At 47.7% G+C, this 24295-nt stretch overlaps 1 protein-coding gene across 3 annotated transcripts in view; it reads left to right on the top strand.

Moving 5' to 3' along the window:
• Nucleotides 1-19353: 19353 nt before the first annotated feature.
• The window catches only part of GNE (glucosamine (UDP-N-acetyl)-2-epimerase/N-acetylmannosamine kinase), a 68573-nt gene continuing 63631 nt past the window's right edge, over nucleotides 19354-24295 (top strand). For all 3 annotated transcript variants that reach the window (XM_019555183.1, XM_019555182.1, XM_019555184.1), the window contains exon 1: nucleotides 19354-19461. In XM_019555183.1, coding sequence (XP_019410728.1) covers nucleotides 19411-19461 — 51 coding nt within the window. In that variant the 5' untranslated portion in view covers nucleotides 19354-19410. The remainder of the gene's footprint in view (nucleotides 19462-24295) is intronic.

The raw sequence follows: 24295 nt of genomic DNA, 5'->3' as shown, positions 1-24295 counted from the left end.
TCATTTGAGGGGGCAGTGGGGGGCCAGCTCCCTGCCACTGCACAGACTCCCAGGGAGGGGTCAGGAGCCAGAGGCAACACATCGGGGTGGGGGGGGGCATGTGCCCCTCCACATTTCCATGCAGGGTAGGGGAAGAAGTGGGCTGCACTCTGTGGGGTTTAGGGGTCCCTGCCCTGCTGCCCTCTCCCTGGGAGCCTCTGAGGCCCAGCAGGCAGGATCCAGTGCAGGAGGGGAAAGTGGGGTGGGAAGGCTCAGTGCTGCCATTGCCAGGAACCCCGCTCCAGCCATGCCACCAAGTGGTGTCCTCTTCCCACCCAGCAGCAGTTGGAGGGGCAACTCTGCTGCCACCGCCCCACACACACACACTGCTGCTGGGCAGGCAAGAGGCACCTCACCTGAAGGGTGCAGCTGGCACAGGGGTCCTGGTGGTGGCAGTGGCAGCAGCAGCACCAAGCCTCCTTGCCCCATTCTGCCCTCCCATGGCAGGTCCCATGTACTGAACTCCAGAGGCCCCAGAGGGGATGGTGACAAGGCAGGGCACCCCAAGCCTCACAGTAGCCAGCATGTATCCTGCCTCCCACCCCTCACAGGCTCTGCTCAGCTCTACTTTGGCTGTGCCACCCGTGAGTGGGGAGTGGGGCAGGCAGGCTCCATGCTTCCCTCTGGCTGCAGCAGCTGCTGCCTCCCATACATGGCAGCTGGGGCTCAGGCACTGCTGGCGAGCTGCAGCTGGCACCTGTGCAACAGGGAGGAGGCAGGATGTAACCACTGGGTCCCATCGCCTTGGCAGCTAGGGGCATCCTCCAGCAGGGCTGGCAGGGGCCGAGGGTCTGCAGGTCAAGAGTGAGGGGCCCTGGTGGAGATGGGGGGACCATGGGTCACAAGTTAGGGGCACTGGGGAGGTGGGGGGGGTCTATGGATCAGGAGTGAGGGGCACCAGCAAAACCAGGGGCTGCGGGTTGGGAATAAAGGGCAACAGAAGGCACAGGGGGATGCGGGTTGGGAATAAGGAGCACCAGCAGGGCCAGGCATTGGCAGACCAACCGACAGGGGGAGCAGGAGGAGGCCATAGCCCCTAGGTGCCAGCCTGGGGGGGGGCACCAGCCTGGCCCTTCAGAGTTCTTATTGTGCAATGTGACGAGGGCCGGCCCATCCTATCTGCAAAACCTGCAGTCTCAGGGATCCTTGCAGAGCTGGTGGTGGTGGCCACGTTTGTTGTGTAGCCCACCCGCCCCATGTATTGAATGTTTAGTTACCTGTTCCGGCCAGAAATTCCTGCCACCACCCCACCCCGTGTCCAGTGTGCTGGGACTTTCATTTCTTTCCTGGCCGAAACAAGTAACCAAACAGGGCCAGGGCAGGAGACTAAGTATTGCTATGAGAAGGCCAGGGGGGCGGGGGGCACAAATGCAAACATTGGCTCCCAGGTGCCGGAGACCCATGGTACATCACTGAGGCCAGGAAGCTGGGGTGTGGGAGTGAGGGGCACTGACAGGGACAGGGGGCTGCAGTTCGGGAGTTAGGGGCACCAGAAGGGCTTTTGGGGTCGGGGGCTGCAGGTTGGGAGTAAGGGGCACTGACAAGGCCAGGGGGCTATGGGTTGGGAGTGAGGGGCACTAGAAGGGCCAGGGGGCTGTGGGTCGGGAGTGAGGGACACCAGCAGGGCCAGGGGTAGGCCACCAGTGGGACTGAGGGGGCTGTGTCTTGGGAGTGAGGGGCAACAGCATGGACAGCAGTAGGCCACCGACATATCAGTGCTGCTCAGTGCCACAAAACAGCAGGAGGGTCAGCTGCAGCTCCCCATGTCCTAGTGAATAAAGGGGACAGGGGAAGCTCTAATTTTGCATCACAAAGAAAACAAAATCAAATGCCAAAATATACAGGGATTTAGAACTTATTTTATTATAATGATTGAAGCATTGGTAGGCTTCTAAATTGCTTTAAAATTATATCAATAAAACATTGTGTTCAACTGATACACAGATTTGAAGGGCTTTAACCAGAGAATTTGAGTTTTTTAATCAGAGTATTTGGGATTTTTAAACAGAAAAAACCAGGATCCATGGTGATGATCAAGGCCAGATCTCCCGTACTGCAAGAGCAAGCAACCTTAAATGCTACACTGTCTGATTTCAGCATCAGACAGGGATTCTCACAGTTCCTTGCTGCACTTGCTAGGGAAAGGGAGAAGGACGCAGACAGATTAACAATTTGAGTTTCTTCACATTTCAGCTCATCCAAACTCCCACCTAAGAAACCAAGAGGATACAGTATGGGTACTGTCTGGAGTGAGCACGAGGGATGGCTCTACACAAGCTTCCTTCCTTGTCCTGTTGGTCAGCCTGAGACTCACTGAGGCTCAGTTTCAATGATATTTGTTCTCTTGAGTACAGCTGCTATAGCTGAACATGATAGGAGACTTTCTATTATTCTGCAGGACTAAAAATCACTTGCAAATGTCATCAGCTTTCCTGTCATGCAAAGACCTCATGACTGCTAAGTGCCATCACATGCTCCCTCGGTACATTTTAGCACAGACATTACTTTCTTAAGGCCAAAGACTTATCTCCACCCAAATAGTTTGCATGCCTTTCTCCCATTATCTAGAATCAGTAGAAAGAGCACAGCTCTACAATACTGCATACCACAGAGCTGGGTTTTGGGCATATTTTTGCTATAAACAAACCTGATTCTTACAAAGAAATCTGAGGAACACTCATGTTTCTTAGGAATCTCCAGTGTGTGTCATCCATGCACCAGTGTTTCTTCAGTCTTCTGCACCACCTTCTTCCTGTAATGTCTGGGTAAACATGGCATTTCCAAGGCTGGATTATTCTTTAGTGGGCCCCAGGCAATCAAACTCGTGGGCCCCTGCTTAATCCTGTACACTTATATTACTTTTTCAGTCAATAATTATAATATATAAAATAAGCACAGCTTCACTTAGGGCCCTAATCATGTGCCTAGTTTGCCAATGGTTAATCCAGCCCTGGGCATTTCTACTCTCTTCTTATAGAAGCAGGAGCCATAAACTACAGCACATATTAAACAGTTATGATTCTGAAACCTTCATGAACTCATTTTATTCAGATCCTTCAAGGTATCCAGTAGGTTCAAAAACAACCTAAAGCTTTTCAAGTTTGCAAAGCAGTTTTAATCATTCTTCCTTCTGCCACCATACAACCTGCATGCTAAATTAGTAGCCTACATTACAGAATACTGCGTAATAGAAGATATACACACATTGGCGTACTGACAGGGGACAGCAGGGGGCTGTAGGGGGCCATGGCCCCCAGGCGCTGGCCAGGGGCGGGGGACGGCACCGGCCGGGGAGGCCAGGGTGTCTCTTGCCTTTTGTATGTGTGGCCCATCTATTTGCCTGGCGGGTCCTGGGCTTCTTTTGCCATTCTGGCCAGAAATTCCAGCCATCGCCCCTACCCCTGCGCCCAGTGTGCCACGCTGCTATTTCTCCCATAGAAGTGCCATGGGGTGGGAGGCAGGGCCCTGTACAGGACGATTTGCCTCAGCACCTGCACCCTGCTCAGATCACCCCCCTGGGGGCACAAATGCAGGCATTGGCCCCTGGGTGCTGGAGACCCACTGTATACACATGGTATCAGATACTCTGCCTGGACCTGATTTAAAACCCACGTGAGTCACTGGAAGGATTTGACTTCAGTTGATCTTGGTCAGCCCCCATACACTGGAAAGAATTTGGGGTTTTACCTTTTATATAACGTGGTTCAGGCAGTGTGAGTGGTACACTCTGGAACTTATATTTGAATTTGGGTGGGATATGGGGGTTATGGTGAATATACCATCATCTTGGTCACAACATAACACCCCTACATGGTGAGGATAGGCTCACTCTTCTTTCTGAAGAACCAGAAAGATTCCTGGGTTATCTCCAGAGAGACAGGTTAGGGATAACTGAATTTCAACACTGCAGGAGGCCGATACTGGTAGGCCTGCCAGCTAATGGCACCATGGAGTCAAATTAGCCTAACCCATGACCAGTGAGACACTGGTGTCTAAGTCTCCCCTCCCTTTATATCATCATCCACAGTATTCAGATGACTCATAAAGAGTCATAAGGAAACTAATGTGCCAGTCAGAGTTATCCTGGTCTGTTTAGACACAATTAATCATGAGGCTGCTACTACGTTAATGTGAAGTTTTTCAGTCCTCTGCTTTCTCTGCATGGATGGGCAAGGTCCAAGGTTCTCCTGAACTGAGTTGACTAGCGTGGGCAAAGAATACCAGATTTGGTAGCCAGTGCCACAGAACAGAGCAATGGGCCACAACCACTTTTGCTCCTCCAGCCCATATGACCAGGTGCTGGGATGACTAGGAGCAGCCTTCAGCCCAAACCCTGAGTGAGGCTAAAACTCAGGCCTCTAGCACTGTAATGAGACCTCTAGACAACTCTGCCACTACCTCTCTTTTCCAGTCATGAGCATACTGTTAAAGGGTGCTGACAGACGTGGGGAAAAAAAACAAAACAGTGCTTTAGGGAAAGAGGAATCACATCAATTCAACCTGGCTCCCTAGTGTCTGTATAGCTTGTGTATTTCAGTGGGGCTTTTTGGCACTTTTATCTAATATCTGGTTCCATCAGTTATTAGATAAAAGTGCCAAAAAGCCCCATTGAAGTGTGCGAGCTATACAGATATTGGACAAGCTATGTCAAACTGATACCATTCCTTTTCTCAGTATGCACTGTACTCGGTGCAGGGATGCACCAAGTTAAAAAGTAAAGCACTGGTGTAGGGTTTTTTCCCATGTCTGTAAGCAGCCAAAGCAATTATGCTGAACACCTTTAGTTTGGGGAAAATATTTCTAAAATAAGTCCAAGAATATTGCATAAAACTCACATGAAATATCCTTTGTATCCTTTAATGTTTCTTTTTCTTTCAGATGGAATTTTGACAGCTATAGGTCATGCTGCAGAGAAGAAGAAAGGAAAAAAGGGCAAGATTAGCATCACAAACAAGAAAAAAACAGACTTACAGGATACTTATGCAGGTATGATTCTTCACAGGTTGAATTTCAAATGACTTTTTACCACCTATTGCCCCAAAGCAAAGAGATTTACAGGCCAGCAGAGATCAGAGAAATTTAAAGTTCCTATTTAGCTTACTGCCCTCCTGGTTCTGAGCTGGAATAGTTCCCATATGATAGTCAGCACTTAGACACAAGAGATACCTTCTGATAAATCAAGGGACCAGACGTTCTCCATTGATTTCAATGGCAAATTCCTCCTGAGAGTACGGGCAGGGACCTGAGACTAACAACACAGAGGGTAGAATTCATAGACACATAGCATGAGAAACAAGGAAACCAGCATCCTCAGAAGTGAGCAAGTGAACAGAAGCTTGGGGCACAAGCAAGATGGCCATGAAAATGAGAAACTACGTGTGGAAACAGACATTGACTTTTGTTGCCTTTGTGTCACCATAAAAAAAAATTATGACACAAGGGTCAAGCAAACGGATGTGGCCCCTTGTGCCACAAATGCCCCAAAATTGTGGCCGTGACCAAGGACGCATTAATTTGAGCTGCTGTTAGCAGCGAACACCTGTTTGCTTTATGGTACAAGACAGCAAGCAGCCCAGAGCTATCTGCATTCTCAAGCCACTCTGGGCAGGTGCTCTAACGATTTGAGGGGCCCAATCCTGCACACTCCAGGAATTCCCATGGAGGATGAGGCCCCTCAAACCCTAGAAGCACCTGCCCTGTGGGACTTCAGTGAATAAAACTAAACTGTGGGGCCTTGGTCAATCTCAGGGCATGTGTTCATAAGCAGGGAAAGCAGAGGTTTCCCCTCTTACAGAGATGTACTCTTGGGAATCTCCAGGGTGTGTCTGCATAAGCAGAGGAAGCTGGGGTTTCCCTGTTTACAGAGATGCACCCTGGAGATCCCAGGGCCGTGTCTCTCTAAGAGGAAAAAGCCAGGCAGGTATTATTGATGTGTTGATAGTGTTGAAATCTCAGGAACTTCAGTGTCAGCAAAAGTCACAGCCAGAACTGCAACACCAATCTTGTCTTAAAGAATGACCACAGGCTCAGTTTGGGGGCAAAGACTCAGCCACTATTATGTTTTGGCCTAACAAGTACACCAGACCATACATTCAGGTTTGCTGGTCAGGCCTACCCTGGCCAATACTTTAGCAAAGCCTTTGTGTGAGCAGTATATATTGATCAATATTCCAGTGAGGCCTATATACCCCTCCTTTCTGTCTTTTGTAGAGTAGGGTATCTACCCATAATCTCAAAAAAGCTAATACACAGACAGGCTAGACACTGCTTTGATATTACCTTGTTCTGCCCATCTATACATTCATGCCCCATCTGTCCACATTGGTCTGCACGTTCCCTCGTATGACCTGTAGACAGTTTTTAACCAATTGTTTGTCCCATAAGTTGGGCCTTGGAATAGGTCCTGGACTTAAGTCAAGAGGCTTGCTTGGAACACTTCATCTATACAATGATAATAAGCCATATGCGATAATAATAGATGATAACATACTGATGCTGGTAAACGATACTACCACAACCTAAATGCACATAAGTATATGTAACGTACGTAAAGCCCCAAAGTTAGAAACCTAAGAAACCCAAGTTCTTAGAGGTGTTGTTGCCTGAGTTGTGTCTTTACACATTTCAGGTAGCATTCCAGTCACTACTAATTTCTGCATTGGTTTCCCCTGGTTCATAATCTTTTCAGATGAACTCCATATTCAGGCTTCTCTGTTATCAGAGCAGGTCCATGTTAAACACTTCACCAGAACAGGAGAAAATACTACTTTAGTCCCATCTTGATTTTTCCACTATGATTACACATGTTCACTAAAGTCTCAGAGTTCTGGTCCAATGGGCCACTGGGAATAGATGACATCCATTCCTGCACCTCTGTCAGCCTTACTGGTTTTGACATTTTATGCCGTTAGAGGAGAAAGAAATCCCCATCCATACATAACTCAACTACGTAGAACTCATGAAGACTACCTGATTATGTTCCACAATGGCACAAAGTATAATATAGCAACCATGGTTAGCAAATAAGCATTAATATTCAATAAAGTGGGTATCATTGGTTACTATAGCCTTATAGTATTGGTTACTATAGCCTTATAGCCAGAGTTAATCCCTTTCCAATTTGGTTTCACAATTTAACATTTTGGTGTTGGTGATGTGGGTAGCAGCACATACCTGTTAACACAATTACAGTTATTCGTTGTATTACCATCAGTACCACACTTAATGTTCTGACAACTAACTGGATATAAGGCAACATCTTCTGTAATGGCCCACCAATGTGTCTTTACTCCTTTTCACATCCCTTCTATGTCCTGCATTTGTTGTTATATGACATCAGCTATGAGAATTAAAGATTATTTTGTACATTTTTCTAGGCTTTGTATGTCTGGATGTAATTCTGTGATGTGGGTAAATAAGTCAAATATCAAATTCCTTATATTATCAGAAGGAATGATAAGCTTACTTAGAAAGCTTGTATTGTTACTTGGCAAAAAAGCATGGGTCCCAATTTGGGTTGTATCTGTTATGGTCAGGCAGAATCCTTCCCAGTTTCCTGGACAGGTTTCTTTGTGCATCATAAAATGAGAATACCCCAAGCCACATGCTGTATTTTTTACTTCATAGCTTCATAGTTGTTAGGGGCTGGAAGGGACCTTACAGTTCATCAGGTCCAGCCCCCTGCACTTTGGCAGGAAAGACCACTGGGGTCAAATGACCCCAGCAAGATGGGTGTCATGATGCTTTTTGAAGATCACTAGAGTGGGTGACTACCACCTCTAGGGGGGAGCCTATTCCAAACCCTCGGTACTCAACTTGTAAAGAAGTTTTTTCTTATGTCTAGTCTGGAGTGATCTTAAATCAGCTTGTGCCTATTATTTCTAGTCATCCCCAGGGGGATCTTGGTGAATAGTTGCTCCCCCAGGCCCTGATGTATTCCCCGATATACTTACAGTCTGCCACCAAGTCCCCTCTGAGTCTTCTCTTTTCCAGGCTGAACAGTTCCCAAATCTTTCAGTCTCTCTGCATATGACCTGGTCTCTAGGCCTCTAATTATGAGCTTGGCCCTCCTTTGGACTCTCTCGAGTTTCTTCACATCCTTCCTAAAGTGCAGTGCCCAGAACTGGATGCAGTACTCCAGCTGTGGTCTCACCAAGGCTGAATAGAGCGGCAGGATGACATCTTTAGCCTTGCTCAGGATGTCTCGGTAGGTGAATGCCAGTGTTTGATTAGCTCTGCTAGCTATGGCATAGCATTGGTGATTCATGTTCATTTTGTTGTCTATCACACCACCCAGGTCTTGTTCAACTGGCAAATGTAGTGCTGCCAAGCCTGTAAGTGTGTTGTGGATTATTTCTCCCCAGATGGAGCACTTTGCATTTCTCTGTAATAAACAACATCAGATTGAGATCTGCCCACCTTGCAAGCCTGTCCAGGTCAGCCTGTACTGCCAGCCTGTCCTGAAGCATGACCATGCTCCCCCATAGTTTGGTGTCATCAACGAACTTGCCAGTTTGCTTTTAATATCCATATCCAAATCATTGATGAACACGTTGAGAAGCACTGGTCTGAGCCCTAAGCCCTGAGAGATGCCACTGGTCACCTCCTGCCATGATGACTCAGTCCCATCTATCAGTACTCTCTGGGTCCTACCACAGAGCCAGTTACCTAGCCACTGGACTGGAAGTAGTTGAGGCTGCATTTTTCCAATTTAACCACGAGGACATCATGGGAGACCAGGTCAAAGGCCTTTTTGAAATCAAAGTATATGACATCAACCTCATGTGCCCTATCCAGGCAAGTTATCTGATTGTAGAAGATCAGGCCTAACCTCACCCTAACAAAGCCATGTTGGTTATCCGTCAGAGTACTACCTTCTGTTATCCTGTTAGTGATGAACTCTTTGAAAATTTTTTCCAGTATTTTACCTGGGCTTGAGGTCAAACTGATTGGCCTGTAATTCCCAGGGTCCTCCTTTCTCTCTTTCTTAAAGATAGGCACCACGCTGGCCTTCTTCCAATCTTCTGGGACCTCTCCCAAGTGCCACGAATCTTCAAATAACTTGGCCAGCAGTTGCACAATGGCTTCGGCCAGTTCTTTTAGCACTCTTGGGTGTATTTTGTCTGGTCCTGTTGACTTGTAGATATTTAATCTTTGTAGGTGGTCCCCCACAAGATTTATGCCAACTATGGGAGGGTGGTCGCCCCCACCATGATCATCCTGTATCCTGTCAGGCAAGCTAACACCCTTAGATTGGTGGAGTACCCACGTGAAGTATTCATTCAGGAGTTAGGTTTTGTCTTGAGTGTCGGTTATCAACCATACCATTCCGGTCATCAGTGGCCCTGTGCTTCCCTTATTTTTTTCTCCTACTCTCTACACATGTAAAGAAGGACTTTTTGTTGGTCTTGATTCTGGTTGCTAATTTGTATTTGGTTTGTGCTTCTGCTGTACTTGCTCTACCTTATTAATGAACTCTTTTTGTATCAATTGGACCCCAGCCCCTTTTTGTACTACTGGCAGTGATAGAGCCACTATCCATTGTTTTTTGAACAGTTAGCTTCATTAACTTCTAACCCCATTTCTGTTATCAGATGAATACTAGGGTAGTGCTGCACATATACATTATTCATAAAAGTTCCTATGCTGCTTGCATAATGTACCTTTATTGGATGATTATTCCATCTGGAAATTGCCATTAAAATCTTGCACCTTTATTCTGTACTAGGGGAGCCTGTTCAAATTTAATAATTTTTTAGGAAGTCTTATGTAATGTGTTGTATTTTTTTATTTGGGTAGTTGTGCTATAATGGCTGTGCTGTTTAGCAAATGAGGCCATTCATCGACTGTTAGATTCATAGGTTGTTAGGGACTCCAAGGGACCTCACATATCATCGGATCCAGCCATTGTTGTAACTGCCTCTGGAATAAACTCTGCTTAACCAAATCAACAGCTTTACTTCCATACATTCCACATGCTATGAATAAAGAAACATCACAATCTGTCAGCCCCAACAGATTGTGACTGGATTAGGCTGCCCTATGCTACCAAGCTGCGCCACTCCACAACTGCACTGAGGCTGCCTGTTCATGCCTGTGCAAAGGCAGGGGCAAGAGAGGCCAGGTCACAGGCGTATGCTCTGCCCCACCTCCCAAGTCAGGCCAGTCACGTGGGGACCAGATGGTGGCTGTGCCCCAGACCCTGGCCCTGCACTGTCACCCATCCATCCCACTTTTGGACACCGTTCCCTGCCTACCTAGCCATGCCGCTTCCCACCCACCCATCCCATCCACCCAGCTGAGCATGCACTGCCTATGCAGGTCCAGAGATGGTCTCCAGGGAGACCCCAAGTGCCCACTCCATCCAGCACCCATGGCGGTTTGTGTGGGGCAGACAGGCCGGGATGCCTGGGCAGCAATACTGGCAGCAGCAGCTGGAAGGAGCCACCACCACTGGGGCTGCTGGGAAGCAAAGTCCAGCTGCTGTGCTGCCCCAGCTTTGCTGCATGTCTAGGGGTGACAGGACCAGCCGCACGTGCCACAACCAGGGCTGCGCTCTGAGGAACCCACCACAGGCCAGATAAAATCCTTCGGTGGGCCCAATGCAGCCATATTTTGCCCGTTCCTGATCTAAGGTCATGGATTGTTGACATACATTTTGAGTCTTGGGGAGAGCTGCCCTGTGCTATCAGTTTAGTTGCAATTGGTTCATTTAGTCCTGAGCAACAGCCACTGTCATAAATGCTTTTTTTTCTTATGTTTTTGTTTGAAGTCCTGCCAATTTCATATGCCAACAGCTGCCTGCAGTTTTCCAGTCTCCCCCTTAAGATTTTTTTTTTTATATTAACTGTCCTATTGAAATACATTCCTCATGTTTTGGTATATATCTTCTTCTACCAAATCCTCAGCCTCTTCAGCCCTGGCCCAGGCCTTGCAGCATACAGCCTGGACCCTCAGTTTTCCAGTGATGCAGCTGTGTCCAGAGCTCACTCACAGGAGTCCCTTCATGCCTTTTGATGACTGTTTCTAATTTTCCCAACCATTCACTCATTGGTAATCTTTTTCGTCCATCTTCACACCAAGCATTCATCCATTCTGATACACCAGTAGGTAACACTTGTTACAGTCTCTATCAGTGTACTCTGATCAATTTCTTTATCTTCAACTATTTCATTAAAAAAAAATATTTCACTCTTTCTGCTAGATGTGTGAGGATCACTAAGCTGAGAGTCCATTGCAACCCTTAGGCATATTGTCACCTTCCTTAGCAGAGAGGTGGTTCCCAGGCACAAAGCCTCCCAAAATGCTGCTTGTGATGCTGCAGAAATGCCTGTTTCTTAATGACCCACCCACTGACAAGGACTAGAAAAGTCTAAGGAATACTCCAGGGAGTTTGCAAGCATACATTTCTGGGCTGGTGTGGGGAGCTGGCAACATGTTATAAAAAAGTCATATAGAATTACAAATAGACTTGGGACCTTTTATTTGTGTTTCTGAAATTTGTGGGTGTCTCTCCTTTATATGCTGCATATATTAAGACAAAGCAACTGTGATTAACAGGCCCATAGGTACTGGTATGGGATTTGTCCACAACTATGTTGGCTGGACCCACTAATCTTTATACACCTAGTTTTTTGGATGTGTTTTTTAAATTGGAACCCTGATGATGATTAGAAAAAGAGACAATTTGCAGTGAGGACCCTCCTAATTTCCTTCTTTTGCAAGGATCTCAGTGAATAACAAAAACCATTTTTCTGAACTCAGAAATAGCTGAAGGTTTTTTTTAGGGGATGTAAGGTTAACACATGGTACTATTCCAAAAAGGATGTGGATGGTGTCTAGAAGCCTTACAATGCAGTGAATCACATTAAAAAACAATAAAGACAGATTAATTTAAATTTGTGTCAGTCTGGGGTTATTATGGCTAGTCCTTGTTAGAGACAAATCATTGAAATAGTTGGAACTATGGCTCCCATTGTGTGAGATGAAATCACCATGACCTCTGAGCTAGGGACAGACATTCAAAAAGGTGGAGCCTCAGTTGATTCAAACTTTACAGGTTAGTCTAACCTGCTTAGGTTGAACCAGTTTCTAACAGCATTGGACACCGGAAGGAGGGGGAATAACTCCTGTCCCTTCCCCCTCAAAGGGGCCCTGTGGGCTGGCATCTGGCCATCCCCCCACCTAGCCACTGCAGTGGCGAGGGGGCAGGGCCCCTGATGGGGGCAGTGGCCCCTGTCATAGCATTAGGGAGCACGATCTCCTTTCCAGCAGGGGGCCCCCCCAGTGCCACAATCTGTAGCAGCTTTCCCTGCCTCCCAAGCCCCCGCGGTGCCGCAGTCCGTAGCAGCTTTCCCTGCCCTACAGCGGAACCCTGCTGGGAAGAGGCTTGCACTCCAGGAAACCATGACAGGGCAGCTGCCCCTGTCACGGTCACTCCCATCTCGCCACTCCTGTGGCCAAGGAAGGGCAGGGCCAGATGCTGCCAGCAGGGCCCCTTAGGAAGAGGCAGAGACAGGGGTTATTTCCCCTCCTTGCATTGTCCAGCAGAGGGGACAGGAGGGGGCTTATTCTGCTGCTCAGCAGTGGTGGCAGTCAGGGCGGGCAGATCCAGTTGCAGTCCCCCAGTGCAGCAGTGGGGGTAGAGGGGAGAATAACATCCCTCCCTGCCCCCTCTGCCTCAGGGGCCACACTGGCCTGCTGCTGCAGCAGTGAGAGGAGAACACCCAGCAGACTAGGCTCGGGTCCCTGCCGGTGGGACAGGGAGGGGGGAATTAAACCTCTGTCTGGCTAGACCCCTGCCCTTGCCTGTCCCTGCCTGTCCCTCCTCCAGTTGGGAAATAGAAAGCACAGCCCACAGAGTATGCCAGGATGCTGGGGGACTCTGGTTTAAGGTAAACCAGGAAGGGGTCTGAGCATTGGCAATGCGTAGGGGGTACACGTGCCCCCCTGAGATTGGCCATGCTACTTCTGGGTTTGCTGCCGGCACTTCCGGTTTTGCCGCTGGCACTTCCGCCGGTGGCAGTGATCAGCCACTGGGAGACCCCCTCCCGGTCAGCGTTTGGCCACTGGGGGACCCTCCCCCACTCCCCCCAGTCAGTGATCAGACACTGGTGCCCCCCCGCCTAGTATTAGGAGGCACCAGTCGCCCATGGGTCTGGGACAGACATTGCATAAATTGGTTTGAGCCAAATTAGTTAAGTCTGATACTACATTCAACCAGGTTTATCTCAAACAAGTTTCGACCATTTTGAAACTGATTTATGTGCAGTGAATGTCTGTTCTGTTATAGATTTAAACCAGTTTCTGATCACTTGAACATTATGTGTAATGTTCAAATGATCATTACATGTAATGTGTGTCCTGGGCGCTAGAGAATGAACATCTTAACTGTAAGCCAGGGTGGGAAAATATTTTGATAAGTTAGAAAGAAAGAAGATGTCTTTCTTGTCTTGTTGTGTTAAACAAAATCAGCTTCAAGAAGCTTGAAGTTATTAGATTACATCATTATTACAGTTTAGTTGTAAAAGTAAATTTTACCAACAATCCACAAATTTTAGTAAGTGGCTTGTTAAGAATTGGAGTCCAAATACAGGTCTTATTTGGAAAGTAATTTACAGTAAACTTTTTTTTTAATGAAATGTAAACTCTTTTACTTACATATTATACACAATGATAGAAGAGTAAGAGTTTACAAGTTAAGGGTTCCATAACTGGCAGCTGTGTCCCCAAGATGGGTTACAAACACATGTCCAGCAGTTGTAACCTGTGCCTTTCCCATTTTGCTAAGTGCTTGGGTGATGCTTGCTAGATCTGTATTAGATAGGAGAGGGTCCTATCTAATGCAAAACGGGGTCAGGTATAAAGGAGGTTGAGAATCTGACCTTACTGATATCAGAATACATTTTGGGGGAAAGAATACCCTAAGACATGGGAAGAAATAGAAAATGGGGTAATATGCAACTTGAATTTAGCAAAGGTAGCATGCTAGGCTAATCTAGTATCTTTCTTAGATATGTGACTTTCTAAGCAACAAATATGAAAAAGCTCTAATTTATCTTGTTTTCAGTAAAACAATTGAAACAGAGCCACATTGGAATTTACAGTACTAGATAAACCGGAGAGATGGTGATTAGTACAAGATTTGTAAATTGTGTAAAGAACTAGTTTACGGAACATGACAGTGGGTAGTGTTGCAAGGGGAAGTATTAGGCTCGAGAGAGGTTACTAGTCTAGAGGTTACTAGAGAGGGAGTTTGTCAAGGATCAACCATGGCAGAATCTTATTTAATAATTTTATTAATGATCTTGGCATAGAAAGCAGATGTGTGCTGAAGAAATTTTCGGATGGCATGAAGTTGGGAGGCACCATCAAATACAGAGGAGAAGGAGAATATCTTTCCAGAATACCCAGGTGACCTTGGGGACCAGGGTAATAGAAACGGGATGAAATTTAGTAAGACAATATGCAAGACTATGCATTGATGAGCTAATAACAAAATCATTTTGTGCCATGTTTGCTTGCAGATAGGAGGCCTAGGCTGGATGACCCAGGAAATCCCTTAAAGTCTCCTGGGAAAGAGAGGCCCTTTTATTCAGTACCCTGCACCAGAATGGCTTACATTCCTATGAGAATCACTAACTCTTCCCAAACTTTGTTTTAGGGTAAAGTTACACGTTCCCCCTAGACGATATTAAGGGCACTTAAAACATGAGCATCTAGCTCATTAACGCATGCTAAGTGCCCTCAGAGCATCTCAAAGGTATACCATTTCATGTGAGGATTGCCTCTGGGCTATACAGCCTAGCTTGTGTTAGAGTAACTTCAGTCAGCTCCACAGAGATACAATGAGCAATTTGAAGGAAAACACCTCTCCAAGGTCCCCCTCTCCCCAGAGCAGGGATAGAGCCCAATGCCCCTGTTCGCCAGCCCTCTGTCTAGTGGTAAATCAGCTATGCAGGCAAGAAACTGTATTACTCCTATATGTGTGACTGCTCACAGCATGTTTTGACATTAACACCACTTAACATTCCACAGATTTAGTATGATCTAAATGTGATGTGTAACTTCACCCTAACTCACCACGGTGTTCTGTCCTTCTGTCTCCTTCTCTTTCTGTCAAAGCCCTAGTGGATAGGTGTAATTTTACAATGGCATGTCTACTCAGGGCCAGTACAGCCTTCATTTACTGAGTGAAATCTTGGCCCAACCAAGCTCAGTGGGAATTTTGCCATTGTTTTGTGTCTGGCAAAAATTTCAATCACACTGTTTATTCATGTGCATTGCCTGCCTGAAAAACCATACCTAAAGACACCAAGCAAACTACATAAAATCTTTGTACACTATAATATAGTAGGGTCTCCCTTCTTAATTCATATGTTTAGGTGTGGATATATAGGTAGTATTTATAACCAGTATTCATAATACACCCTTGTGTATAAAGCCCACAGAAAGACTATATGCCATGTAAGTCTTCAAAATAGTGTTTAAGTAGGATCTACACTGGGCACTTCATGTAGTATTCATTGTATGGCTGAACTTTGCTTTACAGGTATTTGATTTTACAATAGGAATGATAATATTTGCTTTACATTTAGCTAGTGATCAAATGTAATATTTTGTTTCTTTTGTACACATGCCCTTCAGAGGGACAGGAAACAGGACTTAAGAAAATAGATCAGACAAATAGTTCTGCCTGGAATCCTCCCTCCGTCTAATACATTGATACTACAAAGGAAAGAAATTACAAAGTAATCAAGAAGAATACCTTAGCTGACCCCAACTCTCAGTCTGTTGCAGAGGAAAAGAGGGGTTCTTTTATTCAGTACCCTAGTACCATGCACCAGAATGGTTTGGCTGGATAAAAACAACTGCAATTACACATTGTTCACATTAAGTATACATAGTCATACAAATTGCCCATCTATAGTGAAGATAAAAGTGCCTTAACAAGCTATTTTCCCAAACATGCAATGAATCAAAAGGAAAGAAAAACTGAAAGAGACGGTTCAGCCAGTACCTTATAACTTCCACACATAGTCCATAATGGTGGTCATTAATTCCCTGGTAGGCTTCATTCCCTTTAACATAAACATCCTGCAACAAACTTGAAGCCTCTGTAATTATTAAGGAATACTGTATGTAGACCTGCTTAACAGGATATTTACTTTTGATTTAATTTAAATAGTGGAGTGTCAGGAAAAATAAGCAGGAAAAGAAAGAATGGCTCAGAACTAACCACTTTTCGGCAAAACTTGAGGTTTGTTAAGAGCAAATGCCAGGCAAGGAAAAGGTGGAAGATAGAATTCCACCCTCTGACAGATGAATGCACAAGGCTTAAGAACTGAAAGGATCCATCCAGAGAGACCACAAGGGGCACAAGTGCAGTTAACCCATGACTGTGATGGATTCAAACCCTGATTCTTTGCACAAAGTCCAGGTAAAACAGAATAGTACAAATAGACCAAAGCAAGGCATGGGATTAACAGTGGTGCAGGACTGAAACCAGAAGTGAAAGGTGTTTGGGGTGCAAGAATTGTGAGCTTCCTATTTGAGAAGGACAAGAGATGGTGCAGAATGTGTGGTTTGATTAGAACAGGCCTTCGAATTTCAGGTCTAAGGTGTTCATGTAAGAGTCGGTGTGAACACAGTTGTGGGCGCTGGGCAGGGGTGTCCTCCTGTACTGATGGGCAGCATCCTGCCAGGATGCCTGGATCCCAACATCAGCTTCCCCCTGCTGGCCACTCTGGCACCTGCTGCCCCACTCCAAGCTCTGGGCCAACCATCAGCTGTAGACCCCCCCACCCTAAAGTAGCAACTGTTACCTAAGTCTTAGAGCACAGATGGTATCACATTACAGTGTTGCCTAGGTTGGGAGCTCTCAACAACAGGAACCCACAGCTCAGATAAGATCAAAAATCCCCTTTCCACTTGGACTCAAAAGTTACTTGAATTCCTTTTAATGGGGGAAAGAAAAAGTAGTAACAGCACCTCTTGTTATCCAGACAGTCTTTGCCCTTCCCCTTCTGCTTTCAGTATACCAACTGTCACCAATTACTGCTTTGACTTAGCTTCTTTGTATGCTTGTGCCATTCTCAAAGTTTCCCACCATTGTCTCAGTAGCCCTGGCACCCAAGTGCTTTCATCATTCTTAGCATGGAGTCGTACTGCAACATTTGATGAAGCAAGCACTCTGTTTACAAAAGCTTATGCTATAGAGCTACAATTTAGTTAGGCAACAAAGTGTAAATCTACCTGGATTTCTGCTTGACTTCAGACTAACATGGCTAACTTCCTCTCCGCCTTATTGAGAGCCAGTCTTAACAGCAACATCAAAAATGCCAGCTGCCTGGATTGCAACAGGGCTGGCATCAACAGAACTACCTTGGGGTCAACTACACAGAGCACTTCTTTGTCCTTGATGACGCCTCTTCACCTTCCTGTGTGTGCTCCCTTTCCTGTTAAGTGGAGACAGAGGCACCCCCTTTGTAACATGCTTGGAAATGGACGGAGGAAATACCGTGCTCATGATGCTTAAGACAGATGCTCAAGGTACTGTTTACCTCTGGATAGCTGGAAGATTAGAGGCTTGTCTTAAAGTACTGAAAGCTCAACCAGTAAAAAACAAGTGTTGAAATGAAAGGTGGAAAAAGAAGTGAGAGCCATGCACATCAGTATGTTTCTAAGGAGTGAACTCTAAGGAAAAGCCAGCATCTGGTTTTGATGCTAGCGCTGCCCTAGCAAACAGATAGCTAAAAATGAAGTGAGTTCAGTGGAAAAGTAAAATCAGGTTTAGAAACAGGTGGGGGATGGGAGGAAAGATCGGTGGCCAAGCCAATCCGAGCTGCAGAGCAGGAATGTGTGGATGACAGAGCCTCAGGTAGGTAGCCAGGTTGTAGCCGTATTGGTCTAGAGCAGGGGTGTCCAACCTTTTTGAATGTGGGGCCGGATCATGAACTTTTTATCACCCAGTGGGCCAGCAAGCCATATTCAAAGACCTCACAGGAAGCGGCATCCCATCAGGAAGTGATGTCACGTGACCTTTGACACCAATGAAGTTGCAGGAAGTGACAATGAAGTGGGCCTGGAAATGTGGTTTAAAATCCAAAATAAAAACAATATAAAAGCAACAATGAAATAATACCAAACACTTGACTAAAATAAACACTTTTGCATAATGCATAACGAAAGAAGCATAATGCAAGTCGACATCAAATGTGGAAAAGTTATCAGCCAGAGTGGGAACTAATCAAAGGTGGAGGCATGTGTCTCGGTGGGAGACACCTGCGCTGTGCTTTGCAGCCTCCACCGCTTGCTGCCGTGCAGAGGGCAGGCAGGTGGGGAGGGAGGAGGGGGCGGGGGCTCCTCAGTGCATCCAAGAGGCTGCTAGAGAGACTCACGGCTCAGCTGGGCATGGAGCGGAGTGGGGCGAGGAGAGCTGCTGCCACGCGCAGGAGCCCCAGCCCGGGCTCCTCCTCGTCCTCCCAGCCACAGCCTCTCCGGGATGTGCGGGAAAAGCGCCCTACTCTCCGCCACTTCCCGCCTTGCTGCCCCCCACTCCTGCCCCAGCCCCGTGTGGCTCCACTGCTGAGCCCTGGCCCCCCGCTGCCGCCTCCGCCTGCTTTCAAGGATGCCCAGGAAGTCGTCCGGGCACCAGAGAGCGCGTGTGCCCAGGCCCTGTCATGGGGCACAGCTTGCTACAGGCTGCGCGTGGGAACCTTGTCCTTTCCCCAGCTTTTCAGCAGCTGTTAGGAAGCTGCTGAGGGGCTGGGGGAGGGACAAGGGGTGGAAACAAAAGTAACTTTCATTTCCCCTCGCAGCACCGCGGGCCTCAGAAAACGGCAGGCCGCATGGCGGCCCACGGGCAGTATGTTAGACAACCCAGGTCTAGAGCAAAAGGCAATCAGGACTCCTAGTAGAGATGATATCTTTTCTCAGACCAAGATTTTTGCCAAAAAAACTCCCCAATTTTGGCTCTATACCAGCCATGAACTGCCTGCCCAGAGAAGTTTTCCATCTATTGACACCTCTGTGAAATCCTATGAAATATGAACTTTCATTTCTACCCAGGAGAACTTTTGCAAGCTTTTCTCCCATGCCTGATGGAGGGTGTTTGTGCCCGAAAGCTTGCAATTAACGGGGGGAAATAATTATGTAGGTTTTTTTGTTGCAAACCTCTTGCTGGTCTAATACAAGAGCATCACCTCTACCAGGAGTCCGGCTTGACTGCCAGAGGCACGCTTCTGCCAGCGGCGGGGGCGGGGCCTGCGGCGCGGCATGGCTTTCAGGTGCCTGTCAAAGCCGCTGCCAGGGCACGGCTGCTCCGCTCATTAAGTCAAGACGCGCACGGGGACACCGAGGGAGCTCCGCAGCATGGGAACAAACATGCATCCTTGCAGGGAGCAAAGCTGTCGAGGACCTCACGTAAGTGAGAGCTTGCAGCAAGAGAGCCTTTGTTTCTGGAGCCGCACGCAGGGAGGGGGAGAGGTTAGAGGCGAAGGAGAAGCGAGCATTTCTTTTAGACGTGGCTTCGTTTTTGGTGCCGATTGCACGGCCCGAGTGGGCGGCACGGGCGCCGGGTGCCTCCCGCCTTTCCAAGCCGGTGCGTAGGAGCCCAGGGATCTCCTTTGCATTTCTTGAACGGGGGCTGCAAATGTGTGCCGGGGCTTGTCCTGCGACGCGGGGTGCGGGTGCTTGGTCGGGTTCACACTTCCCTCCTCCATGCGAGGCAGGGCCATGTGGACCCAAACAAAAGGGAAGCCCACGGGGGAGACGCCGTACTGGTTTTGTAGTGCAAAGTAGTGGGATCCAAAGCAGCAAGCATGCTCGGTTGCTTCCCCACCCCCGTTAGCTTGTGCTCTGATTTGACTTGCTTATGTAGTTCTTTGGCTGCTCCGTGACATGGGTTTCTCCGCTTCCTCGGCTGGTAGGATGAATCCAGCACGGGTTGCTGGGGTAAATTAATTCCTGCCCTGCAGTAAGTGGGGAGTCACGCAGTCATTCATCTCCTTTGTTAATTGTGCCGGGGAAAGTGAGCTTCATTGTGACGTACGGAGCCCGGGGAGCTGAGTGAAAGCTGGCAGCTCTTTTGTCCAAAGGCGTTGCCATTCGTCAGTCATAGGCATAGTGCAGGGAAATAAATCTTCCCTGTTATGAAATGTTTGCATGGAGATCTGAGAGGGGGAGGGTTGCACTCGGGGGAAACTGAGGAAGCATGTGATCTGGAGTTGAATGCTGACTGTGCTAAAGGATGAGGAGCCCCCTGGGCACCAGGGTTTTACCCCTGGATTTGGTCAGACTTTGGTGGGGCTTCACAGAAAAGTCACTTACCTTCCCCATGCCTCAGTTTCTTCATTGGTTGTACTGGGGCAATGGTGCCTACTTCACAGGATGCTAGGAAGCACAAGGCGACTTGTTTGTTGAGCACAGTGACATCCTTGGAAGGAAGGCGCTGTTCTAGTCTAGGGCAGTACTCCTGCACCACAGCCTATATTGCCATCTGTTTACTCTCTAGCCAGATCTGGCAGCCTTGCTGGAGCCTACTGTTACTACCTCATACTTCCCGATGCTTGCCTGTTGTGTTCTGACTCATGTCTGCTTTGTCTGTCTACATGGGAAGTTCCTCAGGGCAGGTGCTGCCTGCTGCTCCCATGCTTGTGCAGCACCAAGCACCATGCAGCCCTCTTTTGAGTGGGTCCTTAATTAAAACAAAGTGACTTACCTGTGCACTGGGGCAGAAAAGATTTAAGCTGAGCTACTGTGTTCCAGGCACAGTTGACATCTTATGATGATGATAGTTATAATTGTTTTCGTTAAGGACCCACTCAAAAGAGGACTGCATGGTGCTGGGTGCTGCACAAGCATGGGAGCAGCAGGTAGCACCTGCCCTGAGGAACTTCCCATATAAACAGACAAAGCAGACATGAGTAGGAACAAAACAGGCAAGCGCAGGGAATTATGCAGTGGTAACAGTAACATGTTAATTCCTTGTTTGGCTTTTTTTAGGTAGGTTTGGTTAGGAGGGGATCTGCTAAATTACAGAAGGAAGGAAATACTGAAGGGAAGCGGGAAGATTAAAATAGAGTGAGGGGGAAGAGAGGCAGATGTGGTGGGGAAGCAGAGAAGAGATTGAGGGAGAAAACTGAAACAATCAGCCTCTCAGCCAGGGGCCTGGCATTTTTGCAGACTCCAGGGGAGGCGCTACCATTGCACCCCCCTCCACACCTTGACCATGGATACTAGTGCTTCCACAGACTCCTACAGTGGGAGGGATCTTGAGGGTCATTGGGCCTGAACCCGTGCATGAAGGCAGTGTGCTGTTCCTGTACCCCAGGTAGATGCCTCTCCAGATAAGAGTCCTCTGCTGCTGTATTTATTTATTAGATTTATATTTCACTCTATCCAGAAGGCTTAAAGCAGCTTGCAATACATAAACTACTCACAAAGGCCTTCCCAAACAACTCAAATCCTGAGAACTTCAACACCCCCCTGCCAGCCACCACCTCTCTGCCCAAACCCCCACACAAACAAACCCTCCCAGCGAGTCCCAACCAGACCTCTCAACCACCGTTTGCATCTAGTTACAAGAAGCGTTTTTTCCACCCAACCACCACTCCCCACCCACATACTCCTGCTGCCCTGCCTCACCCCCAAGTGAAATCCCCCTATCCTCCCCCAATGTCCCCCCAGGTTTGCACCCCTTCTCCTACAGTGGGGCTGTAGATCTCAGCCCCCTCCCCAGAAGCCACAGTTAACTCTTCCACCTGCTCCCAACAAACAGACCCCTAACAGAAAAATAGAAGAAAAAGGAAGCACTTCAGTCAGGGCTACCTACTGGCTTTGCAGGGCCTGGAGGCTGGCAGGGGCTTTCTCCATCATTTAAATGGGCACGATGGTGAAGCTGGGCCCCATGAAGGGTGAGAATGATGGTGGCAGTTCTTCGGCCCAAGGAGGCCTGCTGGCTTCTTTTTTTTTTTCTACCACAGACTGCACTGTGTAAACCTCATGAACTGCTGTGGATGTTCCTATATTTTGTGCCACTGGGGATGCCCCAGAACAGCCTCATCAATACATTCTTGTGCTCGGTGCATGGGAGTGGGTGGGTGGGGTGTGCTTAGGGGAGTCCCTGCTGGGATATGTTGCCGCAGCACCGTATATAGTCGAGGCCCTCGGCAACCCAAGGTTTGATGGGACTGTGCCATGAGGGACAGAGCTTCCCAGACTCAAATGCTCAACTAATGTTGACTGGTTCTCACCTGCCACAACCTGATGTTGAATATGCTCACAATCGGGAAGTGGTCTGTCTGCTGAGTGTACATTCCAGGACCCGTCCCGTCAGTTTTTTAATTGTGCAAGTGGACCCTGAGGCCAGCTCTTCTGTGCTGCTCTTAGTATTACGCTGGCCTTGAGGCTAAGTCAGTAATAGATCCACAGGGCCCGGCTTGCGCACACTACAATGCCCAGGTTCACAGCTTGGGAAAACTAAATACAATTTTGTATTCTATCCTAAATCGATAAAGTTCATACCCCGCTCTGGGTTGGTACTGATTAATTAGTTTGGGCATCTCCTGGACTGACCCAAACCGTAATCTAGGTGTGAGGCTAGACCAATCCTTCAACAATCAATTAAAGAAAAAACAAATGTCCAATTTTCCTTGCTTGATCAATTCTCAAGTGTTTCTTTTGATGCAGGGTCTTTAAGTCTATGCCCCGTTATGAAAACACAAAGTCTTTAGCAAAATGGCAATTAACTTTTGAAAGAAAACAAAATGTCAGGGCTTCGCCACGCCCAGGTCCCCAAGCTCCTGCAGATGCCTGACCCACATGCATTGCTCCTGAAGTCTTGGTGCCTCCAATCACACAACACCTCTCACTTCGTAGCTGGGGTTGGAGGCTAGCTGGAGACCCCTCCGAGTCTCCAGGCTGTGGAAACAGTACTGCTCGCCTCTGGCTTTGGAGCCTCCCGTGATTTTTCCTCTTCTGGCTCTGCTCCCCTCCTCCAGACAGCTCTGCTTTTCCTCTTCTGCTCTTGCCAGATCGGCGGGGGGCATCACTTCCGGTGTGCCACCTGACCTGCATGGTGCAGGTGCTGATAAATTTCTGCAGCAGCTCCACTTGCCCATCTGTCATTTTGTGCTCTGTACCTAAATGCTGCCTATCTACTGCCCTTGGGCCTTCATGAGGAATCTTCCCCTTTTCACTACATATTCACCCCCTCAAGATGCTGCTAGGCACCTATTTTTAAGTTTCTGGCATGGTGAAAGTCAAGGGTTGAGACTCACCAATCTGCAAAACATTCACTGGGGATAGCCTCTCTTCCAAGTGGCACTGTAAGAGGAAATTAGCTACCATGTTCTCTCTGTCAGGCCTATATTCAATATTCAACTGAAATGGTTGGAGTGGAAATGCCCAAGGGGTTATGCACACATCATCTGTTTGGGCCATCTTTAGTCATTTCAATGATGCATGATCTGTTGTCAGCTTAAACTGCCATCCCAGAAGGTAAAACCGGAAATATTCCACTCCCCATTTAATGGCCAAACACCCTCTTGATGGTGGCATGCTTTGTTCACGTGGTTTCAGCTGCCGGCTGCCGTAAGCTACAGGCCGATCTACCCCGTCGACGTTCTGGGAGAGCATGGCCTCCAGGGCCGTGTTGGACACATCAGTTTGGAGGATGAAAAGCTGGGTGAAATCTGGGGTTTTGAAAACCATATCACAACATAGAGCTATCTTGGTATTCCTAAAAGCTTCCCAAGCAGTGAGTATCCCACTTCACTGGGCCACTGGTTTTTCCTTTGAGGGCATCCATCAGAGGAGCGGTCAATTCAGCAAAGTGTGAGATAAAGCAGTGGGAATAGCTAGCAAGGCTTAAGAAGGTCCTTAAGTGTTTCCTAGTCTGGGCAGGTGGGTAATTTTGGAGTGCCTCTATTTTATCAGCTAAAGGCTGAATATGGCCCTGTCCTACCAGGAAGCCCAGGTATCACATCTCAGCCTTCCCTAGCACACACTTCCTGGGGTTGGCCATCAAATTGGCTTGTTGCAGTTCCTGCAGGACCACTTGTACATCTTTGAGATGTTGTTCCCACCCCTTTGGAGTAGATAATATCATGTAGGTATACTGATGCATACTGCTGATGGGGAGTGTGGGCACTGGGGTGCGCCCCCCGGTTGCGGGTCACCCCAAAAGGTCCCGAATGGCCCCTGTAGAGTATAAGTACGCGCCGGACCGCTGGTGCCCCGTTAGTCTCACCTGCCA

This window comes from Crocodylus porosus, unplaced genomic scaffold, assembly GCF_001723895.1.
Source record: "Crocodylus porosus isolate Cpor-Errol unplaced genomic scaffold, CroPor_comp1, whole genome shotgun sequence".
In the NCBI taxonomy this organism is placed as follows: Eukaryota; Metazoa; Chordata; order Crocodylia; family Crocodylidae; genus Crocodylus; species Crocodylus porosus.
Note: the sequence above shows the minus strand (reverse complement) of the source record. Positions and strands in the feature narration are given on the sequence as shown.